The 20,234-nt window shown below is 61.4% G+C and overlaps 3 protein-coding genes across 4 annotated transcripts; 2 read left to right on the top strand and 1 right to left on the bottom strand.

Annotated features, from left to right (window-relative positions):
* Window positions 1-61: 61 nt before the first annotated feature.
* On the top strand, window positions 62-2,713 carry MARVELD1 (MARVEL domain containing 1). The gene is made up of 2 exons (XM_066554733.1): window positions 62-1,191; window positions 1,726-2,713. Exon 1 carries the CDS (start codon window positions 300-302, stop codon window positions 825-827), a length of 528 nt encoding a protein of 175 aa, XP_066410830.1. The 5' UTR covers window positions 62-299; the 3' UTR covers window positions 828-1,191; window positions 1,726-2,713.
* A 1,383-nt stretch (window positions 2,714-4,096) lies between these two features.
* On the top strand, window positions 4,097-8,414 carry ZFYVE27 (zinc finger FYVE-type containing 27). Of its 2 annotated transcripts, XM_066554872.1 has the most exons (12): window positions 4,097-4,373; window positions 4,451-4,521; window positions 4,592-4,778; window positions 4,957-5,052; window positions 5,235-5,347; window positions 6,044-6,174; window positions 6,536-6,607; window positions 6,760-6,780; window positions 6,965-7,109; window positions 7,404-7,450; window positions 7,929-8,010; window positions 8,228-8,414. In XM_066554872.1, the coding sequence occupies exons 1-12, from the start codon at window positions 4,177-4,179 to the stop codon at window positions 8,290-8,292; spliced, it is 1,227 nt and encodes a 408-aa protein (XP_066410969.1). In that variant the 5' UTR covers window positions 4,097-4,176; the 3' UTR covers window positions 8,293-8,414. The 2 variants fall into 2 exon arrangements, with proteins under 2 accessions (XP_066410969.1, XP_066410970.1); XM_066554873.1 differs by lacking the exon at window positions 6,760-6,780.
* Window positions 8,415-11,300: 2,886 nt separating this feature from the next.
* On the bottom strand, window positions 11,301-14,133 carry SFRP5 (secreted frizzled related protein 5). Its single transcript, XM_066554787.1, has 3 exons — window positions 13,602-14,133; window positions 12,845-12,922; window positions 11,301-12,433 (listed from the first exon to the last, which is right to left on the bottom strand). The coding sequence occupies exons 1-3, from the start codon at window positions 14,131-14,133 to the stop codon at window positions 12,093-12,095; spliced, it is 951 nt and encodes a 316-aa protein (XP_066410884.1). The 3' UTR covers window positions 11,301-12,092.
* Between the last annotated feature and the right edge of the window lie 6,101 nt (window positions 14,134-20,234).

The following is a 20,234-nucleotide window of genomic DNA, read 5'->3' as shown; positions in this document are numbered from 1 at the left end:
CGCCGTCTGCCACGTCCTCCTGCCGCCCCTCGCGCCCCGCGTTGTGGCCCGCCCTGGCCGCAGCGGGACGGGAGGGGCGCGGCGGCCCCTGCCCGACGGCGCATCCGCGGCGGCCCTCGGGTATCCGATGGGCTGGCGGGAGGTGCGGCGGGGCGCGGAGGCGGGGCGGAGAGGAGAGGAGAGAGGCCCCGCGCGGGGAGGACCTCTAAGTGCCAGATGTTTGGCAACAGCCAGGGAGGAAGTCGCTGCCGGGGCCCTGAGTCCCGCCCGAGCCGCGCCGGAGTAGGCAGGGCCGCGCCATGGCCCGCACGGCTCCCCCGACAGTGCCGCCGCCCCCGGGGCCGCCGGCCCGCGGCTCTCTCAGCCTCCATCGCGCCTTCCTGCGGAGCCCGCTGGGCCTGCTACGCCTGGGGCAGCTGGCTCTGGGCGCTGCCTTCTGGGTGACGGTAGCGGCTCATAAGTACGAGGGGGCGGCCCACTTCGCTCTGTTTGCCGCCGTCCTCGTCTGGCTCCTCACCCTGGCCCTCTTCGGGCTGAGCCTGCTGGGGCGCTGGGAGCTGGTGCCCTGGTTGGGCTCCCGCTGGCTCCTCACCAACCTGGTGCACGACCTGGCACTGGGTGTGGGGCTCTACGCAGCTGCCACCGGCATCATGGGTCACAAGGCCAAGCAGAGAAGCTTTTGCAACCTGCCGGGCTACAGCCAGCACTGCCTGTACAGTGCCTACCTGAGCGCCTCCATCTGCGGGGGCATCACTGCCTGCCTGTACCTCTTCTCCGGGCTCTACTGCCTGTTGCGGCGTTGCCAGGACCAGCGAGACATCATCTGACATCCCGTGCCACTTGGCTCCCCTTCTCAGCCGCAGACAGAACACAGCCTGTCTATGGGATGAAATGACCCTGCCACCCAATCCCCTCCTGGCTGACTGCACTGCAATTCCTCCAGAGACTCCTGCACAAACGGATGGACAGACAGAGGCCTTCGCCGAGCACGGCTTCACCTGCAGAGCACCGAGACAGCATGAACACCCAGCCACTGCACAGGCCCTTCTCCCAGCCCTGGACAGACGTAGGCTACTGCAAGTGGAAGGACCCAAATGGAGAGCCCCTAAGAGGGATACCAATCTTTGGGAGCCCCCCTAGGACTCAAGCCAAAATCCCCTGGCCCTGGTCTTGCAGATGCTGCATGCTCAGGTGGGTGCTGACTTTTCCCTGGGGTAGAGGGGGGACTGGCCTGGGGGAGCTGAGCTGGGGGCAGCAGTGCCTAGCGGAGTTGGATGGGCATAAACCCCCCTGACCTGCTGGCAGCCCCATCTTGCCATTCCAGCTGCAAGGCGCCTCCACAATTCCCTAAGGGAGGCTCTGAACTTGGCTTCCCCAGCCTGGGCCCCTCCTTCTGTCTGGCCTGAAAACATCCTTTATCTTATTGGAGCCCCAAAGGGCTCAGCGCCTCCCTGCCCTGCACTCGAGGGGTGTAGAGATACCCAGTACTGCACAGCCAGATCCAGCATCACCCCAGTCCAGTTTGGAGACTGAGCAGGGCAGCAAGGCCTTCATTGCTGCACAGGGAGGGGAAGGACAAGGGGAGCTGTAACCTGTTCTGTGACCCTGGGCAGGGGGTAAATCCCTCAGCTGTGGAGTTTGTGCAGTCCTGGGATGGGGCCAGGTGCCCCAGAGGTTGAGGGGAGCCAGTCATGGGGTTGTTCTCTCCTCCTGCTGTCCCTGCAGAGAGGTTTGTGGCTCCAAGCGACCAGAGCCACTGAACCAGCCTTGGGGCCAGACTACTCCAAAAGGGACAGAAACAGCCTCGCTGATGGTTCCGGAGACCAGCCTGCGGCCCTGCCTGTCTCTGCCACACTTGGTTTATCATCCTGGAAAATCTTCATCTCTGGACTCTGTGGGACTGGGCCTGGAGACTGTGGTGAGGTGGAGGGGAAGGGTGAGCACTGCAGCATGGAAGTCTGTTCTGGCACTCTGGCCATGGGGGAGCTGGGGCCAGGCATTGTGGGAGCACAACCTATCTTGGAGAACAGAAGAGGAGAACACTGGCACTGGAGCCAGCCCAGCCCTGGACCAGCCTTCAGAACCCACCAGGTGCCAAGCCCTGACGATGCCATGTAGGGCTGACTAGAGAAATGGGCACCTAGAGACAGAATTTTTGGAGCAGTGCCACACTAGGACTGCTCTGCCACGAGCCCTCCTCACCCTGCCTGGAGGCAGGTCTCTATTGCTCCCGGTTCAAGGGAGGGTCTGCTCCATTCTCTGTGTAGACTTAGATCAGTGAGATGGGTGTCCCCAGCAGCTGGCCACAGCTGCCTGTTGCCTGGGGTTCCCTGGCACCTTTTTTGAGGTGTAGAGCAGCAGCCATGGTTCACCTGGGGCCTTGAAGGGGTCTGGGATTGGTACTGGGTCACCACTTCCATCATGATGTGCTGTCCCAGTGCATACCCCATCATGCCCCAGGCCATGTACCCCTTCCTTGGGCAGGACATGCTGTCTGTGCCCTGTGTCAAGGCTGGTCCCTGACACCGCCTGCCCCTGCCTTACTCTGGTGCAGCCCTTGGCCCAGGCCGTCCAAAATGCCCTCAGTGCTTCTGCCACCACAAGTGCCTTCTGGCTTTCTGCAGCCCTGTCTGTCACACCAGCTCTATCCCCCCACAGCCTCCTTTCAGGTGCCAATGGATTCACCTTCCAAATAAAGCAATATTGGCGCTCACTGGGTATGTGGGGCTTTGTGTTGGAGCTGGGATCTGCTGGGTATGAGGTCTGAGCTGAGATCACACCCAGCTCTGTAGCCCTGCACCCTGGGGCCTCTCTGCTTGGAGTCTCTGGCCATAATCATGAAGTCGTGGGGTGCTCTGGGGTCACAGGGAGACTCCCTCATGCTGAGCCACTGCTCCTACTAGAGAGGCTTAAGCCTCTGCCCCTGGGGACAGGGGCTATCCCTGGCCCTGCTGCATGTCCAGAGACTGGGCACAGCCTGATGCTCGCATGGGGCTCTGGACAGAGCAGAGGGAGGCCAAGTGCCACGGCTTTGGTATGGGATGTACTGAGGACAGGATGTAGTTGTATTCCTAAGGGCTTCGTCACTCGTTGCTGAAAGGGCCCTCTGTCCCAGGGCCAGGGCACCATGGGCAGTCATGTACACACTGACTGCCCCTTGGTGGGTCAGGGGCCAATGGAGGGCTGCCTGCATCTCCCCAGCCTGGCCGCAGCTCTGGGACACACTCTTGGGACAGAGGTGAGTCTGGGACCTGGACCTGCAGCTGGGGTTTCACTGGGTCCCCAGCCTTGTGCCCATGGGACACATGCCCTGTTCATCAGAGGCTGCAGGCAGTCGGCAGCAGCACTGTACCCTCATTGTCCAAGAGCCAGCACAGGGTTATAACGAAGTTACAACTTTTGGCATCAGACAGAATCCAGGATCCCCAGAGCATCTCTGGGAGCCAGCATCCCTGGTCTACTGCAAGCACCTTTTAGGACGGCCCATGGTGCCCTGAGCAGTGCGAGCAGGGCTGCAGGCTGCTGGGCAGGACAGTGCCAGTGCACCCAGGGCTGGGCTGCATTGGGGGTATGGAGGGGCAGCGAATGAGCTGCCAGCCACGCTCAGGGCCTGTGGGGAACCTGCTGCTCCCCTCCAGGGATTCGGTGTGGGGCTGCTCCCCGGTCTCTCCTTGGGGAGAGGTGGCCCAGCAACCTCACAGGGACAAACCCACCGCGACCGTCACAGCTGGATGCAGGCCACGCCAAGACGCAGATTGGGACTGAGCCCTGGACCTGGATTAGACACGGATCAGTGCTCAGCCCTGGACTGGGACCGGATCCAGGCTGTGAATGAGCCCTACACCACAGCAGACCCGAATCGGGACCGGGCCGGGTCCCGTGTCTAGACCGGGCTCACCGAGACTCCGCCCCGCGCCTCCCGCCCAGGGCGTGCCGGCGCGCAAGCCCCAGCAGGGCGGCGGGCACGCAGCGCGGTCGGAGCCGGGCGGGCCCGGAGCGCCGGGCGCGGCCCGTTCCCGTTCCCCGCGGGCGGGGCTCCCGGCGCGCCGCTCCCATTGGCCGCGCGGAGCTCACGGCGCGCCCGCCGCGTCACGGGAGCGCGCGGCGGTGTCGGGCCGAGCGCGGCGGGGCCGTTCGATTCCCGCTCCCGGCCCCGGTCCCGGTCCCGGTCCCGTCATGCAGGCGGTGGAGCGGGACGGGGCGGCAGGCGGCCCCGAAGGGGCGGCGGGAGCTGCTGAGGCCCCGCCGGAGCCGTCGCCTCCCAAGGCCGCCGCTGCTTTCGACCTGCTGGAGCTGGTGCGGAGCTACCGGCGCCTGGAGCTCTACCTGGAGCCGCTGCGGGACGCCGCCGACGGTGTCCGCTCCCTCCTCCGGTAGGTGCGGGCTGGGCCAGGATCGAGACCGGGACCGTGCCCGGGTCTCATATCCCTGGCCTTCCCCCTGTCGGCAGGTGGCAGCGGCCCGTGTGCTCTCTCCTGGTCTGCCTCGGCCTCAACTTCCTCCTGCTCACCCTCGGCCAAGGTGCGTCCCGGGGGTCGGGGCTGCTCCCGTTCCCGGACCCTCCGGGCTGACGCTGTCCCGCCTCTTCCAGCTGCCTGGTACTCGGTGCTCGCCCTGCTGGTGGCGGTGCCGGCCCTGCTGGGTTATCTGCAGGAGACGTGCCGGGCCCGGCCCTCGGAGCCGGAGCTGGTGCGCAGGAGGTACCACAGCATCCGCAGGGAGGATCTGCGCAAGGTGCAGCTCTCGCGGCAGGAGGCCATCGCCCAGGTCAAGAGCTTGTGAGTGCCTGGGGCCTCCCCAGCGCTGGGACTGTGGGGGCCTCTGCAGCCACAAAGCCTTCTTGGAGGCCGTGCGGTTTGGTTGCAGTTTGGCTGCAGTTTGGCTGCTGTAACTCACGTGAATGTGGGGAACGAGGGTGTGTGTTTGTGGGTTTTTTTGTGACTGTCTCATTCGCAGCCTGATCCAGCTGGAGGGGTTTCTGAACGGGATGTGCTGCAGCTGTGAGGCAGTGTACCGTGTGCTGTACTGGGAGAACCCCACTGTCTCTTCCCAGTGAGTAGTACTGGGTCAGGTACCCTGTGGTGGGCTTGGTGGGGAGAGGGGCTCAGCCAGGCCTGTGGTGCTGTGTTTGATTTGTTTGGTACTTGGAGAGAACAGATGGAACACCAGATGAAGGAAGGGGTTTGTGTGTGAGTTGCACTGACTTGACCACAGTATCCTGCTGTTTTCCACAGGTTTTATGGGGCGCTACTGGGCACTATCTGTGTCCTCTACCTGCTGCCCCTCTGCTGGGTCCTGGCCATCCTCAATAGCACCCTCTTTCTGGGCAACACCCAGTTCTACCAAGGTATGACACCTGGCTGGAAGTGCCCTGTGTGGGATGGGCTGGGGAAAGGCCCTCTGAAGCCAGGGATCCTTCCCTGGACCTCTCCCTCACATGAGCCCACTGTCCCATGTCAGGCTCTGCCATAGACCCTGAATCCCCATGAAGGCAATGATGCCCTAGGGGTGGTGCTCAGCAGCCCAGGGTGGGTGGTATGCTCCTGGGGCTCAGCTGTTGGAGGTGAGAGTCTCCCCTGATTTTTGTTCCAGCCCAGGTGCCATTTCCTTCTCTTCTCTGTGGTCTGGCAAACCAGGGTCTGTCAATGCAAGTTGTGTGTGAGCCTCTCCGTCTCTCTTGATCCCTGACCCTGCTCTTCAGGACTTCAAACACATTCAGTGCCTGTGGCAGTATATGACACAGGCTTGAAAACATGCCATTGGAAGGGAGAGGAGTCCTCTTCTGTGGCTCGTGTTGGAGGGAGTGTTGGATGTATCTGAGCTGTGATGTTGGCTCCTGCTGTTCCTTGTCCTGAGCTGAGCTGGGGCAGGTGGTGGTGGTGGGGGGCTTCCTTTCTCTCCTAACTTTGATGTGTGAACAGAGGAGTGTGTCAATGCCCCACCTTGAACCTTGGAGATCAGGTCTTGCAGTTGGCCTTTGTGTGATGTGGCTGGGAGTAGGGAAATGCCACCCACACTCCAGCTGTATTTCCCTTTTTACCAGTGATAATGGAGCTCAAGGCCTCCATCGAGCAGTGTGTGGGCTCCAAACCCCTCGAGAGCACTCCAGAACCTGCTGAACCCCTGCCACCAGCTGCTGCCCCAGATCGGACCCCCACCCCCACCAGTGCAGAGGTGAGAGAGGGGCAGGGCTGGCAGTTGTGGGGTGGGAGCTGCAGAGTCAGCCCTTGGGTCTGACTGTGCCTGTGTCCCTCTACACACAAACTTCTCCCAGCTGCCAGCTTTGCTGGAAGCCTGTGAGCTACTTTTGAGTTACTGGGATGCTGCTCTGTGCCCTCGGGCTTGGCTCAGTCCTTTTGCCACATGTAAGGATGTGGTCTGAGGAGGCAGGGGCTCACCTCACGTTCTGACACTTGTGTCATTTGTGAGGCTGCATGGGGCCAGATCCATTGTCCTGGAACCTGCCCAGAAATGTGAGGCCACCTTTGAACAGAGGCAGGGGAACAGCAGGATTAGCTTTGTGAATCTCTTGTAGGACCTTACCCCTGGCAGTGTGGAGGAAGCAGAGGAGGCAGAACCTGATGAAGAGTTCAAAGATGCAATTGAGGTTTGAGGCTGGTTGGGGTGGGGCAGCTGAGGTGGGAAAGGGACAAAGACCTTGTTGGGCAAACTGGGTGCTCAGAAAGAGTGACTGTGGGGCCGGGTGCCTCTGACTCTGTGTGTGCTCACTCTCCTCTCTGTCCCATGCTGCGGGAGAAGGAGAACCAGCTGCTGGTCATGGTGAGTACATGGTGAGGTGTGGGATCTCCTCCCAGCTGGAGCTTTGCCTGGTTTGCTGGTGGCTTGTAGAAATGCCAGGTGCAGCACCGGCTTGTTGGGTGCCTGCCTCTGGCGTGGGCTGCCCTGCAGCCCGCAGTGTGCCCCCAGCCTCCCTGCTGTGCTCAGCTGGCTCTGCTCTCTGCAGGAGGATGATGAGAGCTCTCAGTGCTCAGCAGATTTTGACCTCAGCCTCCCAGACAATGGTTTTATGAGCAAAAATGAGGTGATCCGCAGCAAGGTGTCCCGCCTGACCGAGCGCCTGCGCAAGCGCTACCCCAGCAACAACTTTGGTGAGTTTGGGAGCAGGTGCTGCTGGGGAGCTCAGCAGCCTGGGGTCTGTGCTGCTTCCAGTGGTGACCAGAGGACTGGGAGAGGGTGTGTGGTGCTTGCTAGGCTGTGCTGACACCTCCAGTGACCTTTTCCACTCTGTGGAGAACAGTCCCAGCACTCCGAGGAAGGGCAAGGATGGAAGGTGCAGCAGTGTCACCTCTGAGCTGAGCCTTTACAACAGCTGTAGATGTTCTTGTGCCACTTGCAGCCCCAGGCAGCAGAGCCCTGCCTGACCTCTGGTCTCTTTCTTTCAGGGAACTGCACGGGCTGTGCTGCCACCTTCTCTGTGCTCAAGAAGAGGGTGAGTCTTCAGCTTCTGCCCCAGCTTGCTGTCTGCACCTGGGGCGGAGGTGTTGCTCATGTCTGGCTTGCCCCAGCTTTCTCCAACAGCTCAGGTGTCTGGCCTCGGTCACAGCCCAAATGACCTCAGCTAAATGCTGGGTGTTGTCACATGCCTAATGGCACCAGGGATCCCTTGTGTTGTACAGCATTTGTCCATTTACTCCTTTGGAAGGTGCCTCAGGCCAAACCCATGTGTTATTGTAGAAGGTACCTGCTCTGTGCCCTGGTTTAGTCCATTTCCTGTGGCCTTTGTGGTGAAGTAGAGCATGGGTCTGCTGGTGGGAATGACCTGTTGCCTTATCTGAGCCGTGTGTGCAATGCTTGGCACACAGTCTGTGGGCAGTTCTCAGAAGGAGGTATAGACTTTTGACCCCTTTCACTTATTCCTGGGTTAGTCTGATACCACGTCTGGGTCTCACCTCCATCTTTCTCTACAGCGGAGCTGCAGTAACTGTGGGAACAGCTTCTGCTCCAGGTGTTGTTCCTTCAAAGTCCCCAAGGCTGTGATGGGAGCCACGGGTGAGTTGAAAGGTGGAGGGAAGAGCTTCTGCTTCCCCCTGTTCTGTGTGCCCAGGCATTTGCCCCAGCCCTGGTGGGGAGGGTAGACAGGGCGTGCCCATCACAGCCTGGCTCGGGACAGAGCAGTGATGAATTTGCAGCTCTTGAAGCAGCTCTGTGGCTGGGGTCCCTAGCCCATGGTGGGAAAGGGGGATCTGACATTTGCTTTCCTTTCCAGCCCCGGAGGCTCAGAAGGAGACGGTGTTTGTGTGCGCGCTCTGCAACCAGGTGCTCATCAAGTGATGAAACAGGCCCAGCCAGCTCTTGTGTCCTGCACTGCCTGACACCTGGGACAGCAGGCAGGCACCCTTGCCACTGGGAGCCTGGAGTGTTTGGATTCCAGCATGGCATTCCCCTGCCAGAGGACGCTTGCACTTGTGCTCCTCCTGCCAGCGCCAGGCTGGACGGACCAGCCTTCCTTGCCATGCACCAGCTGGGTCACTGTGGTGGAGCACTGCCCACGGCCGTGCCCCATCCCTGCAGCTGCTCCAAGCCTTGGGTGCTCTCTGGCACTTGCTGTGCCCTGCCACGTGCTTGCCCAGGCCCTTTGGCCTGGCTCAGTGATGGAAGAGCCATCCTTCCTACTTGTGGTCCTGCCTTCCCCTCTTGGCTGGGGCAGAACAACCTCAGGACTCTGTCCCTACCTTTCCCAGCACTGTGCTATAAGTGACTGTATTTTTGGGATCAATTCAGAGCTCCTCCTGCATCCCTTGGGGTCTAGACTGGCTCAGCTGAGACTCTGCTAGCCACTCCTGTGCTCCTCACCCTCACAGCCTGCAGCTTTAGTCTTTTACCCCCGAATTTGGCTGTAACCCGGAGGAGGAAAGAGAATGAGTTTGGATTGGGCTGTGTGGCTGGGTCTCCAGTGTGACAAAAGGCAGGAGTTGGTGCTGCTCTGTGCACTTAGTGACTGCTGCTTTCTACTACAGATTAATATATAAATGCATATAGAGAATGATCAATAAATCTCTTGTCCTCAGCTGGCTCTTGTGTCATACCAGTAAAAGCTGTCCCAGGCCCAGGTCACTCTGACACCTCTGTGGCTTTGGCCCTGCTATCCTGCAGGTGCTCCTGGACAAATGGTGTTCTGTGCCACCAGCTCTCCACGCTTTACTGGAATTCCCATCTTGTGTCCTGCTGTAGCCTTGTTTGCCCCCTGCTCAGAGCTGTGTGCAGCTGCCTGTCAGCTGTGCCAGGGCTGGATCCTGCTGGGCTGGAGCCAGGGAGCACCTCAGCTCTGACAGGAGCTACTGAGCTTCCTCTGCCTCCCGTGGCTGCTCCTTCCCCTGCCCTCCCCGGGTGCTGGTCCCACCAGCTGCCTGTGTGCACAAGGATGACCTTTCCTTGTGTGAACAGCAAAGCCCCCAGCTATCCCAGGAATGTGACCCTGGCTGCTGTGCAGCTGGGAACAGCCGTGGCCTGGGTCCCTGCCAGCCAGCTGCAGCTTCCCCCAAGCCAGGGCGTCTGGGGGGTCGGTGCCCACCAGGCTGTGACACCCACTAGTCTGAGAAGTTGCTGGAACCCAGACCCTGCTGCAAGCTCCACATCCCACCAGTGTGGGAGCTCCAGTGTGGCAGGCAGCCTCAACACTTAGCTTGGCTGTGGGCTCATAAACTCCTTTGCATGGAAATTTGGAGAAAATCTGGACTTGGCATTTGATCATGAAGGTGTCTGGCTTGTGCTGGGTGTGCAGGGGAGTGGTGTGCAGAGGGCTGAGCAGTGGGGGCAGTGGAGCAGCTGTAACATTGGGAAGGGGGCTGTGTAGCACCACAAGAGCTGTGGGTGTGTTTGTGAGGGTGTCTGCAATGGGATATTACTGGGCTGTGAGGGACTGTGAGGGGTCAGCTTGATGAGACAGCTGACAGTGGGAGGCAGAGGAGCCACTCATTTTCTAGAGAAAACACTTGGAGCAGTGAGCGCTATGGCCATGTATGTCTGAACACTCTCTGGGAAGATGCTAATGACACAGAATACAGAGGGCTACAGATAAACTTAGGCTGTGGGAGATGGGGTTTTATTTATGCTTTTTAAGTTTTGCAATAAAATGTAATTGACAGTGTTTATTCCTATGAAAGTGTGCTCACAGTCAAGCTCTGAACAAACCTATAATTTTGAATTTTTTCCCCCTTTTTATTTTTCCCCAGGGAAGAGTGCCCATTTCTGGTGAAAGGCTGGGGCAGGGGCTGGTTGCCCCATGGTCCTGGCTGGCTGTGGGGCCAGAGTGGGAGATTTGGGGCTCTGGAGGCTGACCAGTGGGGCCAAGGCCATGCCCAAGGAGGGCAGGTGCACAGTGCTCTTGTCAGCCAGAAGAGGGTGGGTGCAGACAACCTGCAGTCTCAATTTCCTTCTTGTCCCAGGAGCTCCCTGAGGCTGGTCAGCTCTGAAGAGAAGGCAGTGTCAGGCAGGCAGGCACTGGGGGAATGTCCTGGCAGCACCTTGGGCCCCCTCACCCTTTGGGATGGGTGGATACCAGTGTGCCCTGCAGGAATGATGGGGTCCCTCAAGAAGCCCCCTGCCAGCTGGGACTGGGGGGGCAACTGGGGGAGTCCAGCTGAGCTAAGGCACAGCCCCTGCTGCCCTCAGGGCTGGGATGAGGGCTGCCCTGCTCCTTGGGCTTTTGGGAAGGTGCCGGCTTGTGCAGGTGGGTGGCCTTAGGAATCATTCTGGAGGAGGCTGGAGGCTGTGGCATGGGAGGTCTGGCAGCCGAGCAGGGCTGGCAGGGAGCTGCAGAGAGGACTTTCAGATGGTATGGTGTGGGGAGGACGGGGTTGGAGGCTGCCTGGTCCAGTATCTGCCCCCTTTGATGCTCAGTGCCAGGCTTCTCACAAGTGTTGTGAGCTCTCAGACCATGGATTTATCCCCTGGGGTGACAAAGGAAGAAACTTCCCTGGCAAACCACAGCTAAACCCAGCTGTGAGGCTCCAGCAGCAGTGATGGCCCTGTCTCCCCATCCTACTCATCTCAATGCCCTCCCAGGCTCCCTGGAGTGGCAGGGGTGCCTGAGTCTCCAGGGATGCCTGTGGCCACCAGGAATCACATCCCTTGGCTTGGCTGGACTGCCCAGGCTCAGGCTCTGGGCACAGCACCTGGAGTGGGGCTAGAGCCAGATCCTGAGGTGACCTCTCTCCCTCAGGCTGCCTCACTCGTGGGCAGGACTGGGACCCCCCTCCCAATCTTCTGGGGTGCCTGAGGGAGCCCCAAGGGGCTCATACCCATGAGCTGCAGTGAGTGGCACACAGACTTCTCCGAGCTGGAATAATTTACTGTGGTGTTGGTGGGCGAGGGGTGCGTGGCTGGGTCACAGCAGGGTGTGTGCAAGGGATGCAGCAGGGCTGCTCTGGGGCACTTGGAGGTGTGAGCCCTGTGCTATGGGGAGTGGGGGAGCCCAGGAAGGGTTTGTGCAGCTCTGGCCACTCGGTCTGGAGGGAGTCAGTCAGTGGGAACAGAGGGGCAAGAGGGACCTGCCTGGGCCGGATCTCTGGAAGGTGAGATAATCCAGGGCTGGATGTGAGCTCCAGGTGAGGGGATGGGATGTTTTGGTGGGCTGGAACAGGGATGGGGGGGCTGAGGGTCTGTGGCATGTCATGAGGGAGCTGTGCAAAGGACATGGCTGCAGGGGAGGGGTCCCAGGTGTAGCCAAGGAGGCCAAGCAAGGATCCTAAATGAAAGCAAGGGTCTCTGGGCTTCTGGGTGGGGAACCTGGGAGTAGACAAGGGTGTCCAGTACAGAGGGGCTCACGAGCATGCAGAACAAGGGTCCTGGGTCCAGACTAAGGTCCTGGACAGGGGTGAGGGTCCTGGGAGCAGAACAGGGATCCCAGGGGTGCAGAGTAGGGGTCTCGGGAGGAGGCAGGTGTCCTGGCTGTGGATCAGGGCTCCCACAAATGCAGCAGGGAATCCTGCAGGTGCACAGCTGGGTTCTGGGGCACAACCAAGGGCCTGAGGTGAGCAGGGCTGAGGTCCTGGGGTGCAGCCAGAGAAGCCAGGGGTGGGATGTTAGGCCAGTGCAGGAGTTCTGGGAAAGGGCAGGGTGGGCAAAAAGCCCTAGTGCTGCCCAGCCCCATAGAGCAGGGGGTGGTAGAGCGGGCAGGGGTAGGAGAACATGAACTTGACTGCAAACTTCATCTCCTTGTTGTGCTTCTGCCAGGGGTAGATGGCCAGGAGGAGCAGGCGGCCGCCCACCTTGCGGCCCATGACCAGGAAGCTGCCACTGAGGCTGTCGAGCTGGGGGCAGGGGCAGGTACCCGCGTTCCTCATGTGCAGCACCATCTTCTTGGTGTCCTTGCGCTTCAGCGGGCCCAGTTTCAGCACCTTCTTCTTCTGGGCAGCCACCAGCCGGCGCTCCCCGTTCTCCTCCGTCACCTCCTTGATGCGCATTTTCACCACTGTGTGGGGCAGCGGGGCACGGTTGGGGGAGGGAGGGAGGGAGGGAGGGAGCACGGCTGGGTGCTGGGGAGGGGAGGGCCTGGGCCGGGCACCTGGGCAGGACAGGGTGCAGCCCATCCCTGGGTTGGGTCTCTGGGGAAGTTACTGGGTGAGGAGGGGAAAGGGGTTTGGGGAGGGTCCAGCAGACACCCCCAGTGACCCTCCCAGATGTCTTCTCCCCTATCCCCCACCAATGTCTTCTCGTGTGGTGCACCCATCCCAGTCATGAAGGGTCCAAGGGAATGGCTCAGGGGTCTCCCAGGGGCTGTCCCCATACAACCCCACCCTCTGGCCAACTCCCACCCCAGCTGCCAGACCTAGGGGAGGCAAAGCCTTGTCCAGGGGCCTGGTAAGGAGACTCCAGCACTCACCAAAGTCACTGGAGCACATCTGCTCCATCATGCCATCCGCCTTGTGCTCCATCTCACACTGGGTGCAGATCTTGGACACTGTGGTGAGAGACCAGTTAGTGTCACAGCTTTGTGCTGCTGGTACTTGTCACCAGGGCCAGCTCCTCGGGGACACGCTTGGGAGAGCCCCAGCAGCTCCTCTGCTCCCTAGGTAGCTGTGCTGGGGTGATGCAGAGAGGCACAGAGCACCTTGCTGGCCAGGGTCACTCCCCAGGAGGGGAGGAGATATGGGGACATCCACCCATCAGATGCTGGCACTTTGAAGCACTGCAACAGTGAGAGTGGTCCCAGCCTAAGGCTGTCACAGCCCTGACCCTGAGCCTAGGCTGCCTTTAGGTGATGTTCCCTCTCCTGGCTGAGGGGACAGCCACCCTGTAGCAGCAGTGGGGCTGACACCGCAGGTGCAGCATGCTCTCTCCTGCTGACATGGGACCCAGTGGCGGCAGAGGGACACAGCACTGCGGTGGATCGGCCAGCAGCTCCCACCTCATCCCGTGTTCTTCCTCATCCCGGGACAGCTCTATGCAGGCAGCTGGGAGCACAGTGCTACTGGGCAATAGTGCCCAGACAAAGCTGATCCTGTGCCCCCTCCTGCCCTGTTACACGCAGAGTCCTTGGCCAGCACTGGTGTCCTGGGCTGTGCTCTGAGGGGCGAAGGGACACCTGTGCAGAGGCTCCACATGCATTCCCAGCCCATTACAGTACCCTTCCCACTTACCTGGGGGCGGCGTGGCTTTGCTGTTCCCAAACTGGACGGCGATGCAGAGCTCGTGGTCAGAGGGGAACTTGCCACAGTGCAGCATCTCAGGCCAGGGGAAGCCGTAGGACTCCATGACGGGGGCACAGGAGTCCCGTACCACCTCGCAGAGGGAGCGGCAGGGATACACGGGCCGGTCAAGGCACACGGGGGCGAAGAGGGAGCAGAGGAAGAGCTGGGTGTCGGTGTGGCACTGCTTGGCGAGCAGGGGCACCCAGCTGCCGGCCTGCTGCTTGGCTTCGGCCATGGTCTCGTGCTCCAGCAGGTTGGGCAGCCGCATGCGCTTGTAGCCCACGTCGCGGCAGAGCTGCATGTCGGCCGGGATGTCGAGGCACTGCGGCTCCCGCCCGTAGAAGCGCCCGTGGGGCAGGCTCTCGGGCTGCCAGCCGTAGTAGTCGTAGTGCTGCCCGCCGCCCAGGGACCCTGCCAGCACCAGCGACAGGGCCAGCAGCGCCGTGCCCCGGGAGCGCGGGTGGGTGCCCGCCTGCGGCATCGCCGCTGCGCGCCCGCCGCTGCCGGCCGCGGCTGCCGAGCGGGACGGGAGCGTGTCTCGGCACCCTGCCTGCTCCCTTAGCGCCTCCCACGCCCGCTGCCCTTTCTAAGGAGGTTGGAGACCTCGCCGGCAGCCAATCTGCTCTGCCTGCCGGGCCCCCCGGGGCTGGCCCCCGGCTCCCCCTAGCCTGCCCGCACCGCTGCCACCTCCCTCCCTCCCTCCCTCCTTCCCTCCTTGGCACATGGTGCTCCAGTGCCCCTCGCCCTCCCAGGAAGCCTCCCTGCATGCACCCCCCCAGCCCACTCTGCTCTGTGTGCCCCCTGGGTGATGCTTTCTAGAAGGGCTGGCTTGCCTGTCCATGGCGAGGTGTTGTGGCCACAAGTTGTCCCCATTATTCATATCAGTCGTGCTGCCCCCATCCCACCTGGCACCCCAGTGGCATGTTCTGCCATGGGGCAGGGGATCCTGCTTCCTACCCTGTGCCACACTACTCCCCACTCTTTTCTCCCAAGACAATATGCGTGGGGTGCTGGGGTTTAAGGAAGAGGACACCCCAGAAGCTTCATGCTGCAGCCCTGGGAGGGCTCCTGTACCCCGATGCCAGGTGTGCCATCAATGAGGCAGTGCCATGGGCATGGGGGTCCTTATTCTCATGGATGGTTCTGCCAGCATGTACCTTGGGCAGTGCATGGTCTGCTGGCACAGGATAGCTGGGATTACACCTTCCAGCAAAGGGCCTGCACCCAGGCTCTGCCAGTGCTCAGGGTGTGGGCAAAGCTAGAGCCCAAATGACATGAGGGTCCTGCCCAGATGACATTCCCCCATTCCCTTGGAGATGGGGGGTGCAAGGCTTAAGACCCTATTAGAAACCCATTTGTCTGCAGGGGTTATCTGGGCCACCCCTCCCTTTCCCATGATCGATGCCCCTGCCTGGCCAGCGGGCTTTGGGCTGCCGCTGGCCCCTGCCCACCGGATAAGGCAGCTCTGTTAATGGGCTGAGAGAGCAAACAGTCCAGTGCAGGCAGTGATAGCAGCTGCTCTTTGCCCTGGGCTGGGGGCAGGGACTGTCCCCCCAGCCCTGCTGGGGTACTGCTTTGGGACAATGCTGGGAACCTCAGCTGCACAACTTGCCCTTCCCTGTAGCCTGCCCACCCTGCCCATGCCCTCTGTGCTCAGCAGCCGTCACTGCATCACGCAGTGCTGCTTGCTTCCAGCCCGAGGGTGGGCTGGGTTCATCCCACCCAGCCCGGAGATGGCACCATTAATGTGTAACTGCCGGGGAGCCCGATAAGATACAGCAGCCTCTTATCAGGGCTGCCTGGTAGCAGGAGGGAGGGTGATCGAGGCATCAGGCTGTCACAGCAGGAGTAAGATTGTCTGGAGATAAATGCTGATAGAAAATAGCTAATCCGTGATGGATGGGCTTGGGCAGGGTGTAATTGCCATGGGAGCTGGGCTGGGAAGGGGCTGGTGAGGCCTGGGAGCAGAGGCAGAGGGAGGCCGGGTGTGCAGGGTGGAGCTGCCAGAGTGCTGATACTGAGCACAGTCGTGGGTGTGCCATGTCCCTGGGCTGTTCCTGTGGCACTGCCAGCACTGTCCTGCTCTTGACCATGGACCAGCTCCTGGCTCTCAGCCTGCCACATCCCACAGCCCAGTCTGGCCTCTACATCCCCAGTTCCTCCCAGGAAGGTGTTGGGGGTGCTGAGCCCGCTGTGCCAGCTGGCACCACATCAGATGAAGGTGAGGGGGCTGGCGAGGCTGGGGCTGAGCAAGGGTCTCCCTGCCAGCTGCCCCAGTTCCTTCATCTGCCATGATGCCTTCATTAGAGCCCTGAGTCACCTCCTGGCTGTGCTGTGGGGAGCAGGGCTGCCCCACAAGAGCGGTGTCTGCCCCCCGTGGGTGTCCTGGCAGCCTTACCTTGAGCTGAGTCTGTGCCTCTGCTCTGGGGAGCCCCTGCTGCACTCGCGTTGCTTCCTTAACCCTTTCCCACCCAGGATGTCCCAGGCTGATCTGGGCTGTACCCTGGAGAAGGGGATGGACCCAAGACAGCTGTAGCTGGCACCCTTCCCTGCGCCTTGTCTGCTCAGGCTGCTCTGGTGCCCATATGTCCGTTCTGCAGCCATGCAGCTGTCTGGGAGATAGACACTTGCTCCTGTCACTCCAGAAAGCTGGCTGTGCCACCACTCGTGTCACTGCCTGTGCCACTGTCACAGCAGCGAGTCCGGAAGCGGGGCCATGGGGGCTGGCCCCTCTGCGGTGGGGACCTCGGGGACGGCCAGCCAGGGTGACACAGTAAGAGCACCTCACCTGGGGGGCTCCCTCGACACTCCCGACCCTCCCTGGGGGGACCCGTGCCTGGCTGTAGCACGGACCAGGTCCTGTAGCAGGGAAGGGAGGCCCCCAGGAAAGGAGCAGCTGAGCACGGTCCCGGCCGCCTCCTTCCATCCTTGTGTCCCACCCACTTTTCTGCCGCAGCTTTGGGTGCTACCGACCTTGTTTCTGTCAGCAGAGATGCATCCCCAGGGACTGGGTGGGTGGGCTGAGTGGGCTCCCTCTCATCCTCCTCTTTTCCCATCCCCTCCCCCTTCCTGCCCCAGTCCCGCACGGGTTCCTGGGCTGCACCCAGTGTGGAGCAGGGGCCTTTGGGAGAGGCAGCGCACCGGGGCTGGCCATGCCGAGTCCCAGGAGGGGGCGGCACTCTGGCACTGTCCCTGCACAGCAGCTCCCGGGAGAGCAGCCTGGCCGGGGGCAATGCTGGGCCGGCAGCACGGCTCGGGCGGGTGGTCCTGCCTGGCAGCGGCCGCGGGAGGCTGGGGCATGACCGGGGACACCGCGGGGCCGAGGCTGCCCGGGTGATGTGGCACGGCCGGGGCGGGCAGCGGGCGGGTCAGCGATCGCCGTGCACTTGCCCTGCGCCCACACACGCTCCCGCTGCCCGGCAGCCCCAGGAATGTGCTGGCAGCGCTCCCGGCCCAGCTGCGGAGCCCAGACTGCCCCGGCGCCCTCCCAGCCCCCAGCCAGCACCTCCCGGCCCTGCCCAGTTCCTGCCAGCTCGCACACAGACCCTCCCTGTTCGCGGCCGGACACCCCGATCCCGGCCCCCGGCTTTCGGTCCCACTCAGCAGGGCAGGGAGGGGGCACGTCGCATGTGCAGACCCTCTGAGGAGGGGTCCCTTTCCCTCACAGCGTGGCACCATGCGTGGGGACCTGCTCTGCAGTGCTGTTTGTCCCTCCCCGCCCCACCATGTCTGCTCCCACCACAGCCCCATGCCCGGTGGGGGAGCAATCCTCGCACAGTCCCTGCTCCCAGCCGGCTCCTTGGCTAGTGGCAGACCTTGGCACCTTGCTCTGAAACCACATCCTCCTCTGTTGCCCGTGTGCAGGAGGATGCTGTGTCTCCCAGCCTGTGGACTCTGTGGGATGTGCTGGGGGGCTGCCCAAACCCTCTGTGGGGGCTCCCAGTGCAATGAGGGTCCTGGAACCACCCCTCAGATGGACACAGCTGGGCTGCAGGTGCCACAGAGGGGTGTCCACACTCAGGGTGCCCAGTCTGTAGGGTCAGTGGGTGCCCATTTGGGGCACTCTCCTTGTCCTGTGTGAAGGGGCAGGCTGGGGCATTTGGAGCTGTTTTCCAGAGGCTCACAGTGTGGGGGCCTCGTCCCCCTCCCTTTTCCCTCCCAGGTGCACACACCTGGGATCTCTCAGGAAAGGTTATCAGCTAATCACGCTGTGTTTGTGCCTCCCAAATGTCACCGTTGTCCTCGCTGGGACTGTGAGCTCATGCTCCCCACCATTACTGAAAGCACTTCCAGTGCTAGGAGAAGCAGCTGCCATGCCCTTCTGTGGCCCCTTTGAAGCAGAGCTGGAGCTGCTGACAGCTCTGACAGGCTGGAGAGGGGTTCAGCAGGCAGTGGGTGCAGGATGGAGCCACAGGGGTTGATCCCAGGCTGGTTGCAGGGCTCCAGCTGTTCTCCATGGGCCCTGGTCATCCTTGTACTGCAGGGAGGGTTGAGATGCTGGGATGAGGTGCAGCACCATGCACCCAGAGACACACAGGGGACACCCCCTGGTCCTGGACTGGGAGTCAAGCAGGGCTTGGAGCAGGGGCACTGCTGGGCCATGCCTGCAGTGGTGTGATGGGCACATTGCCTGCTGAGGGCTGGCCAGAGGGTATCAAGTGTGCCCCATGTCTGTCCCATGGGGCCAGGGACAGGGCCTCTGGGAGGTCAGCCAGGGCCGAGGGCAAGGAGAGATCTGTGGGGTCTGTCTGCAAGACAGGTCAGAGCTGCCCACCTCAGGTGCACGGGAGGAGCCAGGCAGGGGAGTAAAGGCAGCTCTGGCATCAGTCATGCCTATCCCTGCTGCTGGGCAGCCTGAAAAATCACCCCTTTAGGCTGAGCAGAGGGAGCAGAAGGGTGAGAGCCCTGCCAGGATCCCTCACAGTGCAGTGGTCTGGGGAGGGCAGCAGGGCCATGCAGCACATTGAGGCTACCCTGAGCCCCTGCTGTCCCTGCTGCTACCTCCTGGGCAGTACGGCTGGCAAAAGGCAGCTCCCTGTAGTGGGGGGATGTCCACCAAAGGATGGGACATGCACATGCAGACAGCAGGTCCATGGCCTGTGAGGCACATGGGGCCCAGAACCAAAAGTTCTTTGCTTGGGCTGGGTTGGTGTAGCCAGAGGAGACAACCCTGGGGCAGCACTACAGGATGTGGGATGATGGGCAGAGTCTGGGATGGCAGAGAGAGCACCCCCCGGCTGCTCCTGGCCCCTCACTGCAGCAGAGGAGAGCAAACTCCATCTCCTGGCAGGCACAGCATTGCCATGGCAACCGGCAGGACCTGCCAGGCGGGCAGGCCAGCACTGACGTGGCAGTGGCATGCAGCACAGGAAGGAGATGGCAGGCAGGGGCTGGGGACATCTGGGGACAGGCTTAGGTGTGTGAGCACACTGCATGTGCACCTGGGAGGGCACCTGAGTGCATGCACGAGTGCCTGTGCCAATGTGCATGCACATGTTTGGGTGCATGGGAGACTTCACACAGCACCCTCTCAAGGGTCGCCCCTTGGTTTTGTGGCACCATCGAGGCAGGATGTGCCTCACTGCTCTGGAGGGTGGGCTGCCAGGGTTCCTCTGACCCTTGGGAGCAGCAGGTTTCCCCAAAAGCTGTGGGATCCATGGCTTTGTGTCTGTGGGGAAGATAAGCCCTCCAGCTGGGGTCCCTGACTGCATGGTTCCTTTGGTCTCTTGGTCACAAACCCTGCCATCCTCCAACCACCCCCAGGCCTCCATTTGCCCTGCCCAAAGCCTGGGCTGGTGCTCACAGCAGGGAGCAGGAGTCAGACAGAGCTACCCCTGTGCTGCAGGCAGCTGGCTATGGCATGTTTGCTGTGTTAGCTGTGTTAGCTGTGTGTGTAAGCTGTGTTAGCGGTGTGTTAGCTGTGTTAGCTGCGTGTAAACTGTGTGTTATCTGTTAGCTGTGTGTAAGCTGTGTGTGTTAGCTGTGTGTTCTGTGTGTTAGCTGTGTGTGTTAGCTGTGTGTTAGCTGTGAGTTAGCTGTGTTAGCTGTGTGTTGGCTGTGTGTGTTAGCTATGTTAGCTGTGTGTTAGCTGTGTGTTGGCAGTGTAAGCTCCGTGTAAGCTCTGTGTCAGCTGTGTTAGCTGTGTGTAAGCTGTGTGTTAAGCAGTGTAAGCTCTGTGTCAGCTGTGTTAGCTGTGTGTAAGCTGTGTGTAAGGTGTGTATTAGCTGTGTAAGCTGTGTGTTAGCTGTGAGTTAGCTGTGAGTTAGCTGTGTGTTAGCTGTGCTATCTGTGTTAGCCATGTTCTGTGCCAGAGCAGATGTTCCGCAGGGCCCGGCGCTGCCCCCAGCACGGCCCAGGTGCCGAGGCAGGCTGGCAGCTCTCCTGCCTGCTGAGGGCCCTGTGCCCAGCTACTGCATCCCTCGCCCCACTGCAGCCCAGCTGGGAGCCCCCCTGCTTTGCCTCCCGGGAGAGCCTCTGTTCCCCCCGTTTGGCATTTCTCCGGCTCTAATTGAGCTGTCAATGGGCAGAGATAACGGGGAGTTCGTTAGTTCTGCTCTTTGATGTCTGCCCGCGCTCTGATCA

This window comes from Molothrus aeneus, chromosome 8 (genome assembly GCF_037042795.1).
Source record: "Molothrus aeneus isolate 106 chromosome 8, BPBGC_Maene_1.0, whole genome shotgun sequence".
Classification (NCBI taxonomy): domain Eukaryota; kingdom Metazoa; phylum Chordata; class Aves; order Passeriformes; family Icteridae; genus Molothrus; species Molothrus aeneus.
Note: the sequence above shows the minus strand (reverse complement) of the source record. Positions and strands in the feature narration are given on the sequence as shown.

Coding starts and splice junctions, on each gene's coding strand:
- ZFYVE27 (XM_066554872.1), top strand. CDS start 4,177: ATGCAGGCGGTGGAGCGGGACGGGGCGGCAGGCGGCCCCGAAGGGGCG. Junction 6,608..6,759: donor AGTTCAAAGATGCAATTGAG/GTTTGAGGCTGG, acceptor CTGCGGGAGAAG/GAGAACCAGCTGCTGGTCAT. Junction 7,451..7,928: donor TCTCTGTGCTCAAGAAGAGG/GTGAGTCTTCAG, acceptor CTTTCTCTACAG/CGGAGCTGCAGTAACTGTGG.
- MARVELD1 (XM_066554733.1), top strand. CDS start 300: ATGGCCCGCACGGCTCCCCCGACAGTGCCGCCGCCCCCGGGGCCGCCG.
- SFRP5 (XM_066554787.1), bottom strand. CDS start 14,133: ATGCCGCAGGCGGGCACCCACCCGCGCTCCCGGGGCACGGCGCTGCTG. Junction 12,923..13,601: donor CAAAGCCACGCCGCCCCCAG/GTAAGTGGGAAG, acceptor CTCTCACCACAG/TGTCCAAGATCTGCACCCAG. Junction 12,434..12,844: donor GATGTGCTCCAGTGACTTTG/GTGAGTGCTGGA, acceptor TGCCCCACACAG/TGGTGAAAATGCGCATCAAG.